General features: G+C 47.0%; 1 protein-coding gene across 1 annotated transcript; it reads right to left on the bottom strand.

Annotated features, from left to right (window-relative positions):
• Window positions 1–30: 30 nt before the first annotated feature.
• Window positions 31–24185, bottom strand: LOC123053253 (kinesin-like protein KIN-7L). The gene is made up of 14 exons (XM_044476711.1): window positions 23864–24185; window positions 23548–23756; window positions 22792–22905; window positions 22633–22714; window positions 22481–22548; window positions 22317–22379; window positions 22089–22231; window positions 21279–21381; window positions 21098–21178; window positions 7032–7100; window positions 6893–6952; window positions 6615–6764; window positions 6191–6418; window positions 31–725 (listed from the first exon to the last, which is right to left on the bottom strand). Exons 1-14 carry the CDS (start codon window positions 24042–24044, stop codon window positions 357–359), a joined length of 1920 nt encoding a protein of 639 aa, XP_044332646.1. The 5' UTR covers window positions 24045–24185; the 3' UTR covers window positions 31–356.

The raw sequence follows: 24185 nt of genomic DNA, 5'->3' as shown, positions 1-24185 counted from the left end.
GTTATGCTTCACATCAGCAAAGAGAAGTGATACGACAGCAGGTAAGCATTTGTTTCTTCCGTAGTAACGCAGGGGCACATTTGCTAGTTACATTAACTAACATAGGACAATCATGTGTCAACTACATTTGACACTTTTCAGATTCCTAATGACAAATAAAACCGATGCCCTTTTCCTAGGTATACCCACACCGGTTTCCAGATCTTGCTTACACACACTTAATGATAACGACTGAATTAGAAAACCCAGCACACTGCACACACACGACACGCACACTTGTATTACAAGCACCACGAAATCTACAGTAAAGCAGTGTTGCAGAAATGGGAAAACTTCCACAGCAGCTGAGGCTCTCATCAGGGCAATGCCACCCGAGAGGCCTTGCAGTTCTCCACTATGGCCTTGGATTTGGTGTGCAGAGACGTCAGATGACCCTGCCTCTGTGAGAAGGCCTGGCTAAAGAGCCTGATATCCTGCTTGAGCTCCTCCATCTTGGACCTCTCGGTCTCCAGCTCCTTAATCAGTCCCTCTTTCTCATGATCTGTGTCGTGCTTCGACTTGGAGAGCTCTTGTCGCAAGGATGAGTTTTCCTCCTTGAGCAGCTCAAGCTCCTTCTCGAGAGTTGTGCATCTTGCTTTTGAATCCTCGAGCTGTTGCCTATCGGAGCTGCATGCAGTTTCTAGCCTAAGGCATCTCACGTCAATAGGCTCCTCTAATGGCACAACCTGTGCGGACAAGACAAGTGTTGGCAGCAACAAAAGTGTTACTCTGGTGGCCAAATTTAGCAGCTCAATGAAAAATTATCATTTGCAATCAAAAAACAAAAACTAGCAAAGGCCAATGGAGTTCATCAGTCTTCAGTTTGGACACTAGGGAAACCTGAGTCAATTTGATACTTGAGGATGATTTTAACACTTTTTTTGGAGAATTCAGAATATACCACCTGCTAGATGGAGAAATTACACCTTCTATAAATCAGGCACCTGCATTAGTACAATCAAATCTTTAAATTGCATCACCGAGTAACTTGCTCTGGAGTTGAACCTGTGCCTTGATTCAAACCTGTGGTTGGATGGTTAGGAAGGTGGTTGTACGCCCACCATGGATAAAACCCCAAGTTTGACACTTGTGTCTCATAAATGCAGAATATTCTTTGTGCGAGGCAACATTCCTGTCTATAGCAAGGTGCATGTGGTGACTTCGTCAATGTCAAGACCCGCCGGCTAAGTCTCTTGAAGGTGCTCATAGGGGAAGGGTGTCGGTGTGTGCCCTTCATAAGGGTGAATGTATGTGCGTGCATGTAAGCGTCTGCCTCTCTGTTGTGTTTCTCAAAGAAAAAAGGCAGTCTTTGGTTGTGTGAGTGCTACACATGTTGAGTAAGAAATTCTTAGAGCATGGAAAAAAATGGGCCCCGGCCCCTTTTTTATCGCCAGCTCAAAGAAAAATGGCCCAGTTAAGGCCGAAATTGGCGCCGGTGGACCTAGCGCGTTGGGGGCCGACCGGGGGCGCCGGGGGAAAGAAAAATGGTGCCAAAACTTCCCGCGCCAGATTCCCACCCCGTGGGCCCGCCGAGTCAGCGACTAGGCATCGTCGTCCTCATCTCATTGCCTCGGCTCCCGCGCGAATCAATGCCAAGGCTGCCGCCGGTCAGCCTTCCATTGATCACAGGCAGCGTAGTGAAGGCGAGCCGTCGCGTGTCCTGCCCTTTCCCGCCACGCGTCCGCACTGCTGCCGCCCCCTCGCCGCTATAAAAGTCGCCTTCGTCGCCACTGGCCGCACACTCGCCACGCCACATCCATCTCCCTCTCTCGCTGCCGACCACCTTCTCTCCTTCGCCGTCCTTGCTCTCACCCTCTCTCCTTCACCGTCAAGCCCGAGCCCATGGCGAAGAGGTTCCTCGGTGACGGAGCGGCGGCCAATGACTTCGGTCGCCGTCATCTGCAAGAGTGGGAGGCACGCGTTCTCCACGAGGTCAACTACCCGGCGCCACCCAACATGCACGTGTTGGACGCTTGGAGGCTCAGCGCCAGAGGCGTCCCCATGCCCCCACTGCCCTCCAACGCGGAACGCGCAGCGAGATCGCGCAGATCCGGGCATCCTTGCCGGAGGAAGCGCGGCAGCATCCGAGTATGCTGCTGACAACCACCCTATGCGAACGGTGTATTTCCAGCGCCGCCACGCCGACCAGCTCGCTTCCACCAACGGCGCTCCGGCGCCAAGGGGGCGCCACAACTCCGACGGCCATCGTCAGTGGTGGGGCGTCCCCGAGCGCACACTCCGCGCCATCCTCGAGCACATCGAGGGCAGAGCGCCAAGGGGGCGCCACAACTCCGACGGCCATCGTTAGTGGTGGGGCGTCCCCGGGCGCACGCTCCGCGCCATCCTCGAGAACATCGAGGGCAGCAACGAGCCGCCGTTGAAGTACCCGGCGCGGTCGTTCTCGCACCGGAGCGGGAGCTCGTGGCTGTCGAGGTGCATCATGGGGTCGTCCTCCGACTCCCGCTCCCCCCGCACGACGCCGCTCGCCGCCGTCAAGCCCGAGCCCCAGGAGACGCCGGAGCGCCAACGCAGCCGCGGCGGCAACCTCGTCATAAACGAGGGCCGCCGCCAACTTTCACCTCCCCGCGGCCATCTTCGCTTGGTCAGGCCGAAGGAGCCGGTGACGCCCATGGTCGTCAAACAAGAACACGTGGAGATGGCCGCCGACCTCGACACCAACCAAAAATGGTCACGCGACGACTATGTGCGGGAGAAGATGGAGCGATAGCGCCGCGCTTTGGAGGAGATCGCCGAGCGACGCCGCGGCCACGACGAGGATGGCGTCATCGTCCTCTACAGCGACGACGAGGCGCCGACACCGACCAACCCCGTCCGCAGCGGTGATCCAGGGCAGGGTTGTGGCAAGGATGGCAGCATGCAGGACGATGACGGCGGCGACTACACTGCCTTCTACAAACTCATCGGCATGAACTAGGCTCGGGGCGGCGGCGGCGTAGTTTTTTTAAGTTTTTATGTATGTCTTTAAATTTGTACAAATATGAATGAAACCGCCTAAATTTTGTCCAAAATCGAGTCATTTTCTTTGAATTTGAGCCCAGTTTGCATTTGAAAAACGGTGTTTGGGTGCCAACTTGGGGCGGTGGTTGGGAATCTGAGCGCCCCCATGGCGAAAATATCGCCGGTTAGCCCCGATGAGGCGCTATTTCAGTGTCCCTTGGGGGACCGAACGGCTGGAGATGCGCAAACATCAAACAGCCAGTCCAATCAAGTATGTATGCTAATAGTTCCCTAAAAAAAGTGTGTCAACAGCTGTAACTTACTTTACTATTGTTTCCCTTTTACTGTTTTCTGCAACAAAATCCAGAACATTTCTTTGTTAAGGAGTATCAGTATTGGTCTAAAAGTCAGTATTAGTCTATAATTCCTTTCTTGTACCTCATGTCTTGTGTAATATGCTCATTGGGCTATATAATAGAGATATGTTGCACATTCCTAACATGGTATCATGAGCCCTTTAAAGTTGAGGAGGTGGGGACTAGCTACCCAGGATACTCCGCTGTGAGAGCAGAGGCTCAACGCGGTGATAGCGGTGATGCGTGCGGCAACCACAGGGCACGACGACAGACGCACTTATGATTAGACATGTGGGGTCATGCAAAGTGTGAAGAAGGTGCTAAAGCAGTGCTGGCGAGTATTAGATTCATGTTAGTGTGGCGCATCAAATAGATTAGTGATGGAAAGTCTAAAATGTCAAAAAGCTAGAAGAGTACATGGTCGTATATTCTATGGTATTCGGTGCACGTGGCAAAGTGTGGATGACAAGTACAGAAGGAGGTGGAGTGCTATAGCTATGGGGCATGTAAAAAGACTATCAGGTAAAGAAGGTGAGACAACTACGAGGTTGACCTAGGGTGACAATGAAATTCCTTCCAGTTTCAGACAACAATAAAGAAAGAGCAACTATAGTGAGTTTAGGTAACTCTTAAATGTGGCGTCAAATATATGAGTTGTTCATTTTTACGCATATCAGGGAATAAGCTGCCAAGATGATAACAATACAACAATACTGTCAGATATGATGACTCAATGATCAACGAGTAATGGCATTAAAAGGATACTCCACAAATTAGGAGCACAACTAAAGTGAAGAACTTTATTTCGCTAGAGCATTGACTATGAAGAAGCAAGTACACTTCCAAGTGGACTCACGTGGAGTATGGTAGTAGTAGCGGTACTCCTAGTATAACCTCAAGTCCAAGGTAGGGTTTGTTATGTGTCGAATATTTCATACAAGGTAGGTTACAATTGCACTTGGAGTCACATGATGTGTAGACAGGTACGAAGTAGTGTTTGAGTAGGATACTTGTATCTCGGGCCTCCATATAATGTGGGAGTTGACACATGATGTAATCTATGCCAACATAATAGCACATGCACACAGGGAGAGCTGGCGACATGTTCCGATGCCCGAGTGGCCGGTGTGCAGTATTGTAGCGGTATCAAGGGGGAGGAGCGTCAGCAGTCATGTCTCCGGGATTAGCCAATGTTCGTTGAACATTGCTAGCAAATCTTGGTGCCATGCCTCGTGTGATTGCTTGGTCCTCCATAGATCGACTATGCGCCTTGGATTATTCTAACACCGACTATCAGATTTGATTCCGGTTTATGTCGCCGTCGGCTTGGGTCCGCAACGCTAGCAGCAGTTCCCCACCCGCCACCAGTCCCAGCAACAGCCTATTACTATAGTTGTCTGCTCCCACGCAAGCTTGCAGGCCTGCTCATTGTGGCAGTTTGTGCGGCTTGCTTCCCCCCTTGCATGATGCCCCTGCTCTGTTGTTGCCTGCGGCTGCTGCTTACTCGCCCACGTTATTGTTGTTGTGCCACTACTCTACCTGGGTCTCGGTGTTGCGCGGGTGCTCCTGTTAACTCTTAACATGATGTGTGATGAATATCTACTAGCATGATGCTTGCCTCCTGCTGTTGCTAGTGCGCTACTCTCGGAGGTTCGCTTCTCTGGTTGCTGCTGTGAGCCACACAGTTCAGGGCCCTGTCAGCGCCTCATCTATCCATGTCATTGACTGTCTGTGTGTTCGGTTTATCGAGAGAAAAACAAATCAAAAAATACAGTGTCATCCGGTATCATTTCTCTTGTTGTCCGGTGATTTTGACGGGGTTCCCTCCGCCGACTCTGTCTTGCACATGCACTTTCCATCAGTGTTGTCGATCAGCCGTTAGTTCCTATTCCTCGTTGCTCCTCGCTGGCATTCCACCTGCATGGCCTCCTCTGTGCTTCTCATGCGTACATGATGGCTCTTGCATCTTTGTCTTGTGTGCTTCTAGCATTATATTTTCCGTTGTGTCCACCAAATCTGTTGCTCTTTCATGTTTCTCATGCCATGTGAGTCCACCAAACCTTTATCCGCAGCATTGATAATTTCTATGCAGCTTTTGTGGCCTTTCTGGACCGTGTTGTTTTCTACAGGATATTGGTGACCTCCTTTTGCATTATCGTTCATCTACGTCCATTCTCTTATTCTCGAGCTTCTTTCACCTTTGTTTTCTTGGGCTACAATCTTTTGGGCAATGTCTCGTTCTCTTGATATGCCATCTTCTTTTGACAACCAATCTTCTCTACTTATCTTGTATCTTCTACTAATGCGGTGTCTTCCTCTGATGCGTCACAAGTTTTGAAGATTGTCCATGCTACGATGACACTCTCAAGATGCAGATTTTTTATCATTATTTTTTTCTCTAGTGTTACACTTCTTGAAATGCAATGTTATTGCATACACTTAGCATTTGAGGGGGCTGTTGAGGAGTATTATTATTGGTCTAGGAATCTGTATTAGTCTGTATTTCCTTTCTTATACCCCCAAGGCTTGTGTAAAATTCCCTTGGGCTATTCAATATAAAAATGTCGCACATACCTAACATTCTAATCTTACAAGTTTTTAAGCTCCCTAAGGATAGAACCCCATGGCAGCTTTGATGTATTTTAAGCCTTATAATTGTTGGTTATTCCACACCAGTTCCAAAAAATCATATGGATCTTCACAAATTTACAAGAAAAATGATTTGGCGCAGCAAAGCGCACGTTTGCTTCTAGTCTATAAACATATACCACCTAAAATACCTATAGACAAACATGTTTGCTGAATCATCAAAGAAAAATAATTGAAACTGGACTTACCGCTGTCGTATCTTCTGGGAATGGAGGACATTTAAAATCAGATGTCATTTCAAGCATATCAAGATCAGTGATGCATCCTTTATTCAATTGCATCCAGAGATCCTCATCAGCTACAGAACCTAAATTTTCAGGTATTGGGCTGAACTCTGCATCCTTCAAATAGCGTGAGCGGCTAGCAACAAATCCATCTGGTGTCCGCTTAGAATCTGGAGTTTTTAATATGTCTAGCTGCAAAAGGTCAACCAATAGTTGTGAATTTCACCAACATCTGGGCTTGAGTATTAACAAGCAGGTTGAAAGGAAGAATGTGATGTGGTTCCAGAGGACCAGGACGAAGATGTGCAAAAATTGAAAATATGAAACTTGAATTGACTACACGTTGAACTAACAAAAGTTTTACATGTTGCTGCCTCACCAAGCATACCTGGCTAGAATCAGCAAATTGCTCTACTGATATGTCGGTATCGTTGTGGTTCTGTGACATCTTTTGCTCAGCCAACCGGTGCTCTAATGTCTCCCTTAACCTCCTTTCCTCTTCAAGTTCCATTGCTAGACGATCACGCTCGAGTTCAGACTGCAAGAGATAATCAGCATAACTTTATATGTTAAAAACAGTTTAACAGTTGTACAATGCATCCATAAGAGGAAGTTCATAATGAATAGGAAACACCTGTTCTACTGGAAATGTTAGTCTTTACATACCTTATGCATGTCATTGCGTTGCTTTAGGATAAGCTGCTCCAAGACTTCAGAATGGGAACCCTGAAATTTAAACAAAAAACTTTAAGTAACAGTAACACACGTCACATACGGAGAGCAACATCAAACAAGCAGGACAAACCTGCAGCTTTTTGCGAAGTTCCTCTATTTCCAGTTTTTGCCTCTTCAGCAGAGCAGCATCTGTTAGAATCTGAAATACCAACATTCATAATTAGGTTCTCAGATTGTCGCTACTTATAGACAAACTGAGCTCAAATATTTTCATGCTGAAGATGCTGTCCATTATCATATAGACAAATTAATACTTATGCTGAAGATGCAAGTACATATAAACACCAGACCATTATCATAGACATATTCTAGCAATTTGTGCCAAATATTTTCATGCATAAAGAAATAACAGAACATGAATGTTGTTGCCGTAAAAACAATGAATCATTAAGGAGTGTCATTAGTAACGTGGTCAAGACAAAGCTTAGCGGGGGTGTGTGCCTTGTCCAACAAAAGTGACACAAAGATATATTTGTGAATAGGTCCAGTCACCTTAAGGAGCGCAACCCAGTCCTATGTTAGGAACGCATCAAAAGGGAGGTTTGGTCGCAGGCCCGAGTCGTTCACGTTTCCTGGGAACCCTCTCCAAACCTCTCCTTCTCGATACATGAGAGCCATCCGTAACTCCTCAGACTCAACACTAGAGCTCCTCGGTCTTTACCTAGGAGAGCAAGTGCCCTTCCTTTGAGTTTATTCAAATGAGAGCTAACGGAGTACATGGCCATGGGGGACTTATATAGGTGAGAGTCCTTACAAATGAGCAAGGTTAACCATGGTGGTGGTAGGTAGGTAGGAGGGGTAGGATGGTAAAACTTGGTCCAAGGGTCCATGGTCCATACTCAATAGCCACCATTCCTTCTCTGTTGGAATTATTGGCCTTTAGCCCATTTATTTTATCCAATAATTCCTAGGAAAATCACAGAGGTCCATATAGCCAATCCATGCATGACAAGGGATGTGGAAAGTTTAGTCCCACCATGCTAGTGGAGGGTGTGGGAGACCAACTTATAAGGTGAGTTGTTCCACACACCACTAAGAGCATCTCCAGCAGTTGGCCCCTCCAGGAGGCTTAAAAATCGCCGCCTGGGGGCGAGCCGGCGCTAGAATTGGCTCTGGGGGCGATTGGGTTCCCAGCCGCCGCCCCCAGGTCACCCCGAGGCACCGATATCGGCCCATTTTTGGCGCAAATGTGCCCGCTTTTCGGCCCACTTTCGGCCAAAAATCGGCCCGATATCGGCACAAATCGGCCCATATTCGCCGTGGTTCGGCGCAAATTCAACAAAAGTAAAAAAAAATATCACATAGTTCATCACAGAAAATCAATAGAAATCAAATAGTTCAACAAATAGGTCAACAACAAATAGTTCAATACAAATTATATAGTTCAACAAATAAAAACTCATATTTCATCACACGTCAAGCTAGGCGCCCTTGAGCCTCCATAGGTGCTCCACCAGATCCTGCTGCAGTTGTTGATGCACCTGTGGGTCTCAGATCTCCTGACGCATATTGAGAAAGGCAGTCCAGGTTGCCGGTAGCTGGTGATCAACTTGCGCAAGAGGACCCTGCCTGTAATATGGTTCAGTGTCAAACACTGGCTCTTTCTGCTCGCTCTCAATGATCATGTTGTGCAAGATGACACAACAAGTCATGATCACCCACATTTGATCTTTCGACCAGGTCTGAGCATGGTACCGGACAACATCAAATCGAGATTGGAGCACACCAAATGCCCGCTCGACATCCTTCCTGCAAGCCTCCTAAACCTTCGCAAAGTGGGAGTTCTTGCCTCCTGGCACAGGGTTTGAGATAGTCTTCACAAATGTAGACCATCTTAAATAGATGCCATCAGCTAGGTAGTACCCTTGTTGTAGTGCCGCCCATTGACCTCAAAGTTCACCGGAGAATGACCTTCAACAAGCTTGGCAAAGACAGGGAGCATTGCAGCACGTTGATGTCATTGTGAGTTCCTGGCATACCAAAGGAGTGCCAAATCCAGAGGTCCTGTGTGGCCACTGCCTCAAGTACCACACTGCAACCGCCTTTGGCGCCTTTGTACATCCCCTGCCAAACAAATGGACAGTTCTTCCATTCCAATGCATGCAGTCGATGCTTCCAAGCATCCCAGGAAATCCTCTTGCTGCATTTTGTGCTAGGATCTGAGCACTGTCTTCAGCATTGGGTGATCACAAGTATTGCGGTCCAAACACTGCCACCACTGCCCTGCAGAACTTATAGAAACACTCAATGGTCGTGGACTCGACCATGCGCCCATAGTCGTCGAGTGAATCACCGGGAGCTCCGTATGCAAGCATCCTTATAGCTGTCGTGCACTTCTGGATTGAGGTGAATCCAAGTTTGTCGGTGCAATCCTTCTTGCACTTGAAGTAGCTGTCGAACTCCCGGATGGAATTCACAATCCTGAGGAAAAGCTTTTGGCTCATCCGATAACGGCACCAAAATAATGTCGCCGTGCAATGGAGCGTCGGCGAAGTAGTCGGAATAGAGCATGCAATAGCCTTCCAGGCGATGCCGGTTCTTTGCTTTCAGCCGCCCCGGCGCCGAGCCACCTCGCCGCGGCTTTTCATTGCTCGCGAGCAAGCCGGCGAGGGCGGCGAGGACCATGAGATGCTCCTCGTCCTGGACGTAGACATCGGCTTCCTCCTCCAGCAACGCCCGAGCGCCTCCTCATCGTCCGAATCCATCGGCGCACAGACAAATCGCCTAACACCTGGCGGGCGCGGTGGGCGCAGAGCCATCGGTATACCGCCCTACACGGCGCCGGAAAACTCGCTCGGAAGGTGGTGGAGAGGTTGCCGCGGCGAAACCTTCTCTCTTTTCCGACGGGGAATGGCCTATCTAGCGGTGTTGGGCAGTGGGCGGCGCCGGGATCGGCCGGGTGGTGGCCGAGCGCGCGGGGGTGGGGGCGAATCTGGACGATTGCCTTGACTTTTCGCCTGACAGTGTGGCCCAGGCGTGTTTTCCCCTTCCGCCGGAGCCCCCGAGCGCCCCCCAGCGCGCTGGGTTCGGCCTGGGATCACCGGGCCCAAAAACAGGCCGAGCCGGCGGATTTTGGTGTCTTGGGGGTGCGACTGGGGGGGGGGGTTCGGTGCCGGCGCGAAAAAAGTCACCCTGGGGGGCCTGTTGGGGGCACGGGTGGAGATGCTCTAAGAGTTTGAGAAGAGAGCACTTCTCCTCCTCCCCGCCTCGCCACGCCTCACACGCGTGTCGTGTTTCGTGATCGAGCCAATCCAAGCCATGCTAGGACCTTTGAAACGTGTCTGCTCTACCTTAACTTTTTGTTCCTCTCCCTAGTGGGTCAGTTCGAGACTTATATAAGAGGTCGCTCCTCTTCCACCAAACAGAATACACAACTCCCTCACCTCGTTCCAAAACCTTGCGCCTCCTACTGCTGCCTCTTGCGATCCTGTATGGAGAGAGGCAATCAGGTTTTTGGGGAGCACTCTAGCACGACTGTTGGATCTTCATCGTGGCTGACAACGACAACTTCTTCCCCGACGTTGACCACCTCCTCAATGCATGACAAACTTCGCACATGCATCTTCTTCCAGAGCACCGCACGTCTTCTCTCTTCTGTTAGGGTTTGCGTCCAGTCTACTGCTTTTACCTATCGATGTGGATATGATGTTTGTCTGTTATGTACCCAATTGCATGACAATTACATCACTTTGCTACTTGATTCATTATCATCTCTATTATGATTATCACGTTTTATCTACCATCTTTCTAGATTAAACTTAATGGAAAATTGCTCAAATATTCAACAGACCAAAAACCTGATATGTGTAGGCAATTTTCTCTAATTGCTTTTGGTACGACCCTCAAGCCTCCTCCGTTTGAGGATGTGTACTATAAGACGTGGCATGCAAGTTCTTTTGGTTGTGTCATGCTAAGGGCCAGTTCTTTTGGTTGCATGATGCAGCCAACAAATTTGAGTTTAATCCTGAAATTCACAATTGTCAAAGGTTCTAAGTGTGTGTGCAAGCAAAGCAACCTCGCAAGTCTCATATGACAGTTGAGTCGAGATATTTGGCACCATTAGAACTCATACATTCATATCTTCGTGAGATCAATGGTGTGTTGACAGAGGGTGGAAAAAGATATTTCATGACTTCGATCGATGACTACTAGATATTGCATGATACATCTGTTGAAAACAAAAGATGAGGCTTTGCACTACTTTAAAATATATAAAGCCGAAGCAGAGAATAAACTTGATCGAAAGATCAAGAGGCTTAGATCAGATCGTGGTGGAGAGTATTTTTTTCAACGAGTTCAATTTATTATGAGAGGAACATAGTATAATCCATGAGAGGACACCTCCCTACTCGCCCCAGTCAAACGGGTTGCCGAACGGAAAAATCACACTAACTGATTTGGTTAACACCATGTTAGACACAATGGATTTTCCAATGAATGATGGGGGTAGGCTTTGATGACTGCAAGTCATGTCCTAAACAGAGTTCCCACGATGAATAAAGAGATTACCACATTAGAGGAATACAAAAGGGAAAGGCTTGAACTCTCTTATTTATGAACTTGGGGTTGCTTGTCGAAAATCAACGTGCCAATTCCCAAGCGTCAACTTGGACCAAAGCCGTTGATTGTGTTTTTCTGGGCTATGCTTTCCATAGCATTGGCTACATATCTCTAGTGGTCAAATCTAAGGTTCCCTAACATGAATGTTGGTACAATTATGGAGTCGAATGATGCGACCTTCTTTGAGGATATTTTCCTATGAAAATATGTGTAGCTCATCTAGTCGGAGGTTAGAGGCAACTCCTACACCTTTTGTTCCATTGGAACATTCTAAGCGAAAACACACTGAGATTCCTAAGGAGGATGACAATGAAGCTCCTAGAAAGAGCAATAGACAAAGGACCGCAAAGTCATTTGGTGAAGATTTCATTGTGTACCTCATGAATGACACTCCCATTTCTATTTCAAAAGCTTATGCATCTCTTGATGTTGAATACTGAAAAGAAGTTGTATGTAGCGAAAGGGATTCCGTCATGGCTAACAGGCCACGGGAGGTCACTGATCGTCCTTATGTGTGTAAACCTGTAGGATGTAAGTGGGTGCTCAAGAATGTTAAGAGTATTATATATATAGCCATGTAACCTTTCGTATTTACCCTATTGTATAAGGGGTTTCCTGCATATATTCCACACTTTTACATGTATATATACTGGCCTATGGCCTTTTGGAAATACAAGTTGCATATTTCCTAACATGGTATTAGAGCTAGGTCAATTTTTTGCATGCTGCAACTCGTGTTATTGATCTCCCTGGCCGTCACCGCTGCCTTTTTTTTCTCTCCATCGTAGCAGCCGGTCAACCCAAGGCCGCTCCTCTCCTTCCCTGCTGCCGTTCAACTCCCTCCCGTCCAGATCACGCCAGCTCCAGGTCCTGCCCGCGATCGATCCAAATCAAGTCAGCACAGGAGCCTTCGCCCGCGATTGATCTTCCGCGATCGGCCTGGTTTTTCGCTGCCCCTCGTCGGATCCGGCCGCCAGTCGCTGGTCTTCGTCGCCCTCGTCCGGTCCGGCCGCCTCTCGCCGGAACCGGCCGCCAGTTGCCGATCTTTGTCGCCCGCGTCCGATCCGGCCGTCCCTTGCCGGATTTCGCCCCTGCTGCTGGCTCCCGTCCCATCCATCTGCTGCCGCCGCGAGCGCTGACTGTGGCTGATCGTCAGGAGCCTCTGTCTGTACTGTTGTCTGCCCGGTGATTGCAAAAAAAAAATGTCTACACCGTCAGGCTATGTCGCAATTCCTCGTTGTCTGGTGATCTTTGATGGCACTAACTATATCGAGTTTGTTGGCTTCATGCGCATTCATATGCGTGGCATTCGTCTTTGGGGCATTCTTTCTGGCGAGGTCTGTTGTCCGCCGTGTCCGGTTCCACCTGTGGCCCCTACTCCGTCGACGCCACCGGTTCTTGCTACTGATGCTGATCAAACTGCGAAGGATGTAGCTAAGCTTGCAGATGACACTGCCGTCCATGCTTATGATGCGCAGGTTTTGACTTATGAGGAGGCTCTTCAGACTTATCATGAGGCTCTTTTTGCTTACACTCAGTGGCTTGATGAGGATGCCCGTGCGCAGCTGTTCTCATTGCTAGTGTTCTGCCTCAATTTGCCTCTGAGTTCTTGGGGCTCCCTGCCGTATCTGAGACGTGGACCCGTCTTCGTCAGCGCTATCAGCCCTCTGGTGATGCCTTATATCTGTTTGTGGTCCGGCAGGAACATGCTCTTCAGCAGGGTGACTCCAGTGTTGACGATTTCTATGCTCAGAGTTCTGCTATCTGGCGTCAGCTTGATTCTCTCCGCACTGCTGGCTGCCGTACTTGTCAGTGTTGCCAGGCTGTGCGGGCTGATTTGGAGTTTCATCGTGTCTATGAGTTCTTATCTCGACTCCGTAAGGAGTTTAGCCCCGGCGTGCTCAGTTGTTTGCTCGTGGTCGTATCTCCCTCATGGAGGCGCTTTCTGAGATTCATGATGAGGAGACTCGCCTACGTGGTGCTTGTCTACTTGAGGTTCCCTCTGTGCTTGCTGCTCGAGTTCCTGTTATATCGCCTGCTGCACCAACTCCATCCCGCTCCAGTGCTCCTCCGCTCTTGCCTACTCCTACGGGCGGCCAGGGTCGGTCTCGTCCTCACTGCGGCTACTGCAATATGGATGGTCATGTTGAGTCTCAGTGCTTCCAGAAGAAGAAACACCTGCGTAAGGCGCAATCATCAGCTCCAGGGACTTCTTCTACTTCGACATCTTCAGCCACCGCCTTGATTGAGCAGGATATTCTGCGACTTAAGCGTCTGCTTGCCGCTTCAGGTTCTCCTTCGACGGGTACTGCAGGTTCTATGACTGATGCTTCCCGCACTGAGCAACCACCCTCTACACAGTCAGGTACATCCTCGTGGGTTCTGGACTCCGGAGCTTCTTTTCATATGTCTTCTCATTCTTCAAATTTGTCCTCTCTTAAATCGCTTGATTTTCCTGTTCATGTACTCACTGCCGATGGTACTCCTCTTTCTGTTGCTAGTCAAGGCAATCTTACCACACCTTCTTACTCTGTTCCTGATGTTGCTCATGTTCCTCGACTTACCATGATCTTTTTTCTGTTGGTCAACTTACTGATTCTGGTTGTCGCGACATCCTTGACGTTGACTCTTGTTTTGTTCAGGATCGTCGAACGCACACTTTGGTTGGGGCTGGCCCTCGCCGCCGTGACTCTTAGGGTCTTTGGGAGCTAGACTGGCTTCATGTTCCTTCCGCTACCACCACTATCGCCAGTCCATCCGCTTCTGTCGCTTCAGCTACCGGCTCCTTCCAGCAGTGGCATCATCAATTTGGTCATCTTTGTGGGTCTCGCTTGTCGTCATTAGTTCGTCGAGGTCTCCTGGGGTCTGTCTCAGGAGATGTCTCTTTAGAGTGTCAGGGTTGTAGACTAGGAAAACAGATTCAGTTACCTTATCCTACTAGTGAGTCGGTGTCTCAACGTCCTTTTGACTTAGTCCATTCTGATGTATGGGGTCCGGCTCTCTCGTTACACTTGGCTTTATTTTATGACTTCTCGCAGTGAGGTTCTTTCCATCTATAACTGTTTTGTTGCCATGGTTCACACTCAGTTCTCTTCGCCTATTCGTGTGTTCCGTGCTAACTCCGCTGGCGAGTATATTTCCAAGATGTTGCGTGGTGTTCTTGCTGAGCAGGGCACTCTTCCTCAGTTCTATTGTCCTGGTGCTCATGCTCAGAATGGCGTGGCTGAGCGAAAGCATCACCACCTTCTTGAGACGGCTCGTGCGTTGATGATCGCCGCTTCTCTTCCACCTCATTTTTTGGGCCGAGGCCATCTTCACCTCCACCTATCTCATCAACCTTCAGCCGTCCGCTGCTCTCCAGGGTGGTGTTCCTTTCGAGCGTCTTTTTTATCGTTCTCCTGATTATTCAACGCTTTGCTTGTTTGTGTTTGTTATGTTCTTCTTGCCCCTCGTGAACACACCAAACTTACCGCTCAGTCTGTTGAGTGTGTTTTCTTAGGCTATAGTGATGAGCATAAGGGCTATCGTTGTTGGGATCCTATCGGTCGTCGGATGCGTATTTCTCGGGATGTGACTTTTGATGAGTCTCGTCCCTTCTACCCGCGTCCATCTTCCTCGACCTTTTCAGTGGAGGATATCTCTTTCCTCACTTTTCCCGACACACCTATCACTCCAGTTGAACCCTTGTCTCGCTGTCCTGCTCACTCTACTTCTCCACCGCTTGCCGATTTGCCGCCACCATCTCCCACGGTTTCCTTACCTCGCATGTCACCGGATAGGCGGATACTGCACCTTCATCCCCGGTGATTTGTTCGTCTCCACCTCCTAGTTCTACCTCGGCTATTCCTCCTCGTATGCTTCCATATTTTCCTCAGTACTACACTCGTCGTTCACGTACTGTGGATGCGTCTGCTGATGTGCCATCCTCGTCTCAGCCTACCTATGGCTTGCGTCCTCGTCCGCTTCCGCTTGTTGATCGCCTTGGTTTTCCAACCGCTGGTGCTGCTGTTCTTGAGCCGACTTCTTATCATGAGGCTGGTGTTCATCCTGAATGGCAATTTGCGATGGCAGAGGAGATTGCTGCTCTTGAACGCATTGGTACATGGGATCTTGTTTCTCTTCCTCCAGGTGTCTGTCCCATCACTTGTAAGTGGGTCTACAAGGTTAAGACTCGCTCCGATGGTTCTCTTGAGCGTTACAAAGCTCGTCTTGTGGCTCGTGGCTTTCAGCAGGAGCATGGTCGTGATTACGACGAGACTTTTGCTCCTGTAGCCCATATGACCATTATTAGTACACTTCTTGCCGTGGCCTCTGCACGCCACTGGTCTGTATCTCAGCTTGATGTTAAGAATGCCTTTCTTAATGGTGAGTTGCGTGAGGAGGTATACATGCAGCCACCACCTGGGTATTTGTTCCTGATGGCATGGTATGTCATCTTCGTCGCTCTCTCTATGGCCTTAAGCAAGCCCCCCGCGCCTGGTTTGAGCGTTTTGCCTCTGTGGTGACTGCCGCTGGTTTTTCAACGAGTGCTCATGATCCAGCATTGTTTGTCCACCTTTCTCCTCGTGGTCGGACTCTTCTTCTTCTCTATGTTGATGACATGATCATCACTGGTGACAACCCCGAGTATATTGCCTTTGTAAAGGCCCGTCTTAGTGAGCAATTTCTTATGTCCGATCTTGGACCTCTTCGCTACTTTCTTGGGATTGAAGCCTCTTCTACCTCTGATGGCATTTTTATATCCCAGGAAAAGTATATACAGGATCTTGCTCGTGCTGCTCTTACTGATGAGCGCATTGTTGAGACTCCCATGGAGCTCAATGTTCACCTCCGTGATATTGATGGTGACCCCTTGCCTGACCCGACGCGTTATCATCATCTTGTTGGGAGTCTTGTCTATCTAGTTGTCACTCGTCCGGATATCTCTCATCCGGTTCATATTCTGAGACAGTTTGTCTCCGCTCCCACTTTGGTTCACTATAGTCACCTCCTTCGTGTTCTCCGATCTTCGGGGCACGATCTCTCACCGTCTATTCTTTCCTCGCTCCAGTTCTTTACAGCTTCAGGCCTATTCGGATGCTACGTGGGCTAGTGATCCCTCCGGTCGCCGTTCACTTTCTGCTTACTGTGTTTTTCTTGGTGGTTCTCTCATTGCCTGGAAGACAAAGAAACAGACTGCAGTTTCCCGTTCGAGTGCAGAGGCTGAGTTACGAGCTATGGCTCTTTTGACGGCAGAGGAGACTTGGTTACGGTGGTTACTTCAGGATTTTGGTGTTTCTGTTACTACACCTACTCTGCTCTTATCTGACAGTACAGATGCTTTCTATGTGCGCGCTGGTGTGCAGGATCAAGTTATTGCTCTTCAATATGTGCCTTCCGAGTTACAGTTGGCGGATTTTCTGATGAAGGCCCAGACTAGAGCGCAGCATGGCTTCTATCTCTCCAAACTCAGTGTTGTTAATCCACCATGAGTTTGAGGGGGGTGTTAGAGTATTATATATATAGCCATGTAACCTTTCGTATTTACCCTATTGTATAAGGGGTTTCCTGCATATATTCCACACCTGTATATATATATACTGGACTATGGCCTCCTGGAAATACAAGTTGCATACTTCCTAACAAAGAAAAAGCTTAGGCCTGATGGTACAATTGAAAAGTACAAGGCACGACTTATAGCCAAGGGTTATACAAAAAAGAAGGTGAAGATTTCTTTGATACTTATGAGCATGTGGCCAAATTGACCACCATTCGAGTACTACTCTCATTGGCTGCCTCACACAATCTTCTCGTTCATCAAATGGACAAGACAGTTTTCCTAAATGGAGAGTTGGAAGAGGAAATATACATAGAACATCCTGATTGTTTGTAGTAGATGGTCATGAAGGAGAGGTGTGTAAGTTAGCGAAATCTTTGTATGGCTTGAAACAAGCACCTAAGCAATGGCACCAGAAGTTTGAAAGACCTTGGTGCAAATGAAGCCGACAAACGTGTGTACTATCGCCATGGTGGGGGCGAGGGAGTTATGTTGTGTTTGTATGTTGATGGCATACTTATATTGGACAAATTTCAAGGTCACTGAGGAAGTGAAATATTTTCTATCTCATAACTTTGAGATGAAAGACCTGGAGTAGTTGATGTTACATTGAACATCAAGCTTTTGAGAGGTGATGGTGGTGGGATCACTTTGTTACAGTCCCACTATGTGGAGAAGGTTCTGGGTCTCTTTGGATATTCCGACTGTAAACCTTCTGGAACACCTTAAGATTCAAGTTTGTTGATTCGAAAGAATGAAGGAGAAACCAAGGATCAATTGAGATATTCTCAAATCATCAGCTCGCTTATGTATCTAGCTAGCGCTATGAGGCTTGACATCTCGTTTATTGTGAGCAACCTAAGCCGGTTTGTATCTAACCTGGGAGATGTTCATTGGCATGCTCAACAAAGGATAACGCGCCATCTGAAAGGTACTGTGATTAATGGACTTCACTTGATTGGTCGTTAGTGCAAGAGATAATCTTCAGAATGTGTTACAAGTTGGCTCTTTTAGCTTTGAGATTCCACCAACTAAAGCGAAGAAAGATGAAGTTAAGCCAACCTTCAGAACTCCATGTGTTGACACATTATGGTAGGAAATATACCAGTCAATTTTTGATTCGGTTTGGCAACCTACTGTGAACATAGTGTATCATGTTACATAAGTCAAGTCTATTTCTTTTTGTCTAGTATACAAGTGACGTTGTCAAATAGTTTCCTAGGTGATCAAGGTGGCTGGATATTTAATTAGGTAAATCTAGATTAGTTTGAATAGGAGAGAGAGAGAGAGAGAGTCCGTACCAACTATGTTTGCTTGTGAGTCGGTTCCGATCGAATGTGGATGCCTATATAAAAGGCTAGCGACCGATCTAAGTCAGATTGGTTTGATCGTGACTTCAATAAAATTACAAAAGCGTCCCATGTCTGGAGACACCAAATATTGTCTTCGTTGCTAATCCATGGGGATTTTGTTGCAGCTGCGCGTGGAGCCGATCTAATCTACTCGATGCAAGTTTTTGATTTTACATTCTTGCATCTTTGCTAGATCGGAATTTCTTATTGCTACTGCTAGTACCATGAAAGATCGAACAGCAACTCGCGCAATTTCTCATCTCGCTATTTTGTGCCTCATCATCACTATATCGGGTACCCAAGGGTACTGGAGGGATATAACGATGCAAATTGGATATATGATCCTGATGGGCTTAAAGCCACAAGTGCTTATGTGTTTACACTTGGTGCTGGTGTTGTTTCCTAGAAGTCTTGCAAGCGGACCATCTTAACAAGACACAAGCACGATTGAAGTAGAGTGGCTTCCTGAGCTTTTGATGAACTTGTCGGTAGTTGAAAAAACAACACCGGCTATCCTATTGAACTGTGATAATCAAACAGTGATCATCAAGGTAAACAGTTCTAAGGATAATAAGAAGTCATCAAGACATGTGAGGAGACTGAAATCTATCAGATTTAAGGGAAACTCTAGAGTTATATCATTGGACTATATAAACACATCAAAGAATCTGGCTAATCCCTTCACAAAGGGTTTATCACGAAATGTGATAGACAATGCATCAAGGGAGATGGGATTGAGACCCACTACGTAAGTTAGCCATGGTGATCGGAGATCCCATTAATTAGAATTGGCAACACTATTGGGTAACTGAGAGGAGAATGTTTAATTTGTAAAGATCCACTCCGTTATGATGCAATTCCCTCCTAATCTATAAGGTAGGTTGATATTTATCTTAATGTGTTTTGAGTGGCTTGGGTAGGCAAAGATGTTGTCCTACAGGACATCTTGAAAGGACAGACCTATATAAGTTAGACTGTTAAACTTGCACTCTGTGAGAGTTGGGTGCTCTCTAGTAAACTCATGAAAAGGTCCCCGGAGTATGATATATACGCTTCTGCCTGCGGGAAAGCTTTTCAGCGGTCCAGTATCGGTCAAGGCTTTACGTAAAACTTTTTTGCACAAAACTTGCAGTTCAAGGTCCACTCCAAGTTGTGAATGGGTGTAGTGTGGAGTTCTAGGTGGAAGTTCAACTTAACTGTTTCCAACTAAATACCGGTATATAAACAATGGTTTGGAACCATAGGCAAATTCTATGTGCCTCTGGGATCTGGTGGGATCTGGTGGGGGATTGTTGGAATTATTGGGCTTTAGCCCATTTATTTTATCCAATAACTCCTAGGAAAATCCCATAGGCCCATATGACCCATTCATGCATGACAAGGGGTGTGGAAAGTTTAGTCCCACCACGCAAGTGAAGGGTGTGGGAGACCAACTTATAAGGTGAGTTGTTCCACACACCACTAAGAGCTTGAGAATAGAGCACATACACGCATGCTCCGCCCCGCCGCGCCATGCCTCACCTCACACGCGAGCGTGTTTCATGATCAAGCCGAGCCTCACTAGGATCTATGCAACGTGTGCTTGTTGCCTTAATTTTTGCCACGCAAGAAAAAGTTGAAACTTTTTGCCTCCAGTGGGAGACGAATCTCAACAGTCGCACGGACCGTTTCTCTTCCTCTCCCTAGTGGATCAATTTGAGGCTTATATAAGAGGTCGCTCTTCTTCCACCAAACAGAATACACAACTCCCTCACCTCTTCCAGAACCTTGTGCCACCTACTGCTTTTCCATCTCACTTCTCCACGTGCACCGAGACATGAGACAGCAGGCCTCTAAAGCCCTGCATCTTGCAATCCTGTACGGGAGAGAGGCAATCAGGTTTTTGGTGAGCGCGACTGCTGGATCTTCCTCCATTGTGGCTACAACGACGACTTCTCGGACGACGACTTCTCGGACGATGACTTCTTTTCCTACATTGATCACCTGTAAGCGAAATGACGAACATCACACCTACATCTTCTTCCACCACACCGTATGTCTTCTTCTCTCTTTTGTTAGGGTTTGCGTCCGGTTTACATCTTTTATCTATCAGTGTGGATATGATGTTCGTCTGTTATGTACCCAATTGCATGACTACTTACATCACTTTGCTACTTGTTTCGATTATCATCTCTATGATGGTTATCATGTTTTATCTATCATCTTTCTAGATTAAACTTTATGGAAAATTGCTCAAATATTCACAACACTCATCACTCCACCATAATGGGCATTGGCTACTTGGGCCGCTGGGCCTCTTCTAGAGTTGGGCTCCTTTGTTGATTCCCTTCTGTGTTGACTTTATCTTTTAATTTCCTCTTCTCCTTTGACTTGTTGACCATGACAATTTGCTTGGATTTTTGTTGACTCCCTTAGACCTTGTTTACTGTCTTGGACTCTGTTGACCGCCTTGGACTTTTCGTTGACCACCTCAGACTTTCATTAGCCGTCCATGCAGTATTAGGTGGGTCCTCTGGGTATGATTATTTATTCCCAGTTTCCCACAACAGTAAATACAACAGAATAAGATAAAAATACATAGTTTCAGCTGCACTATTTCATATTTCTGCTTCCGAAATTAATGTGTCAGAGGTACTAAGATCTGAAACTAAAACTCATCTGTTGCAATATAAAAGTTTCAATACTCACCTCATTTACTTGAGCACAATTGCTGACACATTTTGCTCTACTTGCAAATTGAAGAGTTCCTCTAGTTTCCTCAATATGAATCTGTAGTTAATTTTTTAGAAGATGTGATAGCAATGGTGGTAAGTGCATGAGGGTTTAAAACCATATAATTTACTTGGAAAACAATGTAAACATAACACACCTCTTCAGGTGCAGCCGTGCAAATGATTGATGTCTTTGCATTGCCTCCAAGTGCAGACTGGAGGATGCGAGTCAACTTACTATCACGATAAGGGATGTGCCCTCTGCATCAAAATAATTAACCACTTTAGTGCATCAACCAATCCTGGATCTTAGGAAACTTTTCACATAATTCAATAAGTAGGCCCAAGGAGTTCACAATAGATTTTATTTCCCTTGCATAAGGTTACCTTTTTATTAGGGATGAGCCCATGATTTTATAGGTTAAGGCTACAACATCTGTGGTGCCATAATCATTGGGCCTACCAAATTAGCCAAATAGGCAATAACAGGGCGATTCCATGATTGAATAAAATAAAATAATTTGGTTGTAGACTCAGATATTTCTTTCGCTCGAGTAAGCGTCTTTCTTTTCATTTGGTATATTACCATGACTTGGAACACTTGAAAGGATGGAAAGGGAAGCTCAAATAACTTCTGGGTGCCACATTCTTGGATAATAGATTAGCTATTACGTATAACCTAGTGATAGGATAAATGGTGATAAAGTATTAATAAAACCCATGTTTAATTTTCCATTAAAATTGGTGCTTGCAATTTGTTATCCATGTTCTAAACTAAATGAGTAGCACTGCAAGCTGTTTATGATTGTTGGGCACTTGGGATAACTAACATATAATAATCAGCGCTATCGCATGCACCTATATTTTTGTTAGATTACTGTCATCTCGTGCTATATGTCAAAGCTTGCTACAGTTTAGTTAGAGAAAGTTACAGATTATTAAGTCAGGGTAATGCTCCATAGAAATACCTTTGCTTTCCATTCTCACTCAACTTATTGATGACATTACCGAGAATCATCAAGCTCTTATTAATATGCTTCCCTTCCTTAAGCCGCACACCATCAGCTCCTGTCTTGGCGATTCTTTCTGACCCAGCTAAATCGACCAAGTTCTACATGTAAAAAAGCAGTGTCAAAGCATTCTTTTTCTTGACACATTTACTTTATTTTGTAAGAGGGGGAGTCAAAAGCAGATACCAAAATAGACACACGGATTGCATCTTCAGAGTTCGTCTGGTGCTTAGCACTGCTTTCAATTACCTGAAACCAGCAGAACAACACAATTGAGTATTTTAGTTACCATGCCCATTCTATGTAAATGGACTGAAACCAGCTACAATCACTTGTGGCTTTCAATGTACCATCCGAAAAATAGTATGGGACCGGCTGCTCCGGACATTCATGTTTGTTTCTCCGAAATGTCTATTTGCTGAGAAAAAAGGAAGCTTATGAATTGGTGAAAATGAAAATATGCATTTGAACAAGTACGACGATAAATGGACAGAAATGGAACCTTCTCCAAGCTCAAGGAGTTGTAGCACTTGTTCAGCATTGTTAACAATTTCTTCCCGCAGACCCGACACATATACACCACGCTGTAGAAACAACACAAATCCTTACACAGTGTAACAGCAAGTAGAAGAAAGTTACTACAACCATTCCTAGCATTTACCTCGAGGCTCTCATGAATTGGCAGCTTCTCGCTCCCGAGTGTCAGGAGGTCATTGATCTCCTCATTATAAATCTCCATGTATGAGACCCTGATCAGGAACTCCCTGTCTGCAGCCTGTCCCAAAACAAGAATCAAACTGACAGCGTGTTTGGCAATATTTGGGAAGGGGATTGGGAGTTTAGTGTAGGGACTTGTATTGAGATTAGACATGTGATGAGTCATTTTATTCCCTTGTTTGGTTCATGTGAATTGACGAGGGACTAGACCAGGGAAGTGAACATAAGTTATGATGAAGGGTTAAGATTGACTCACTAAAACAATTCCCTCCTAACTCCCACCCCCTCCCCTGCTAATAAAACCATGGGAGTTGGAGTCTCACGTCTCATGCCTATTCCTTTATAAATTCCCAATCCCCCTAACCAAACAATAGATTTAAAGTCTTGTACCCCTTTAATTATCATTCCTTGACTCTAATTACTCCCAACCAAACACGCTGTGAGGACTCGACCAAATAAAAATCTTGTGCCCAAGTGGCTTGCCTCGGAAGTCAGAACACCTGATAAGGTACGGTCACCTTTGTGAATTTTTTCTACTAAAGCCTACTCCACCTAATGTACTAAACCTTGACATTTACTTGTAGCACAACCGGTCTTGATGTTTGAGTGTTTTTCCATGATGTTAACATACATAGTAAGGTGGGGAATTCAGACAACTGGCGCTCAAAAAGGAAATTGATCTAGTTGAGTAAGCAATTACCTCGGCCGCTGTGTCAAAGATGTCGCGAACAGCGAGCGGGATGATCCCAGGGTCAGCACCGGAGCCGTTCATGGTAAACGTCTTGCCACTGCTGGTCTGGCCGTAGGCGAAGGCAGTGCCGTTGAAGCCATCTACGGCACCACGGATGAGGGAGCGGACGAGCAGGCCGTAGATCCGCGCGTTGGTCACAGACTCGTTGAACACGTGGTCTTCGTGTGGGCAAGGAACCGACCAGCAAAACAGGAGAGCGCGCGCGAGTTAGAAATGGAGGGACAGAAGGTGGGAGGAGAGTGAGATAGAGGAAGGATCCTGGTACCGAAGACGAAGGAGGTGCCGGGGACGGGGACGGCGCGGTGGAGGAGGGAGATCCCGGAGTCGTCGATGCGCCACTCGCGGTTCCCGACAGCGCCGCCGCCCGAGAAGGAGGGCGAGTCGGCGTCGGCATCGACCGAAGACTTGGGCGGGCGGAAGCGGACGGCGACGGAGATCTTCTCCATGAGCGGATGGACGGCGAGTCGGCCGCTGCAATGGTTGGGGCAAAGAAGAGCGGATCTGAAATTTCGGCCTCAGGAGAGTTGTCTTCTTTCTTTTGAAATGAAATGCGGCCTCATGAGAGTTGGAGCCAAACCTGGCGGGCT

The sequence above is a fragment of the Triticum aestivum genome, chromosome 1A (assembly GCF_018294505.1).
Source record: "Triticum aestivum cultivar Chinese Spring chromosome 1A, IWGSC CS RefSeq v2.1, whole genome shotgun sequence".
NCBI lineage: Eukaryota > Viridiplantae > Streptophyta > Magnoliopsida > Poales > Poaceae > Triticum > Triticum aestivum.
Note: the sequence above shows the minus strand (reverse complement) of the source record. Positions and strands in the feature narration are given on the sequence as shown.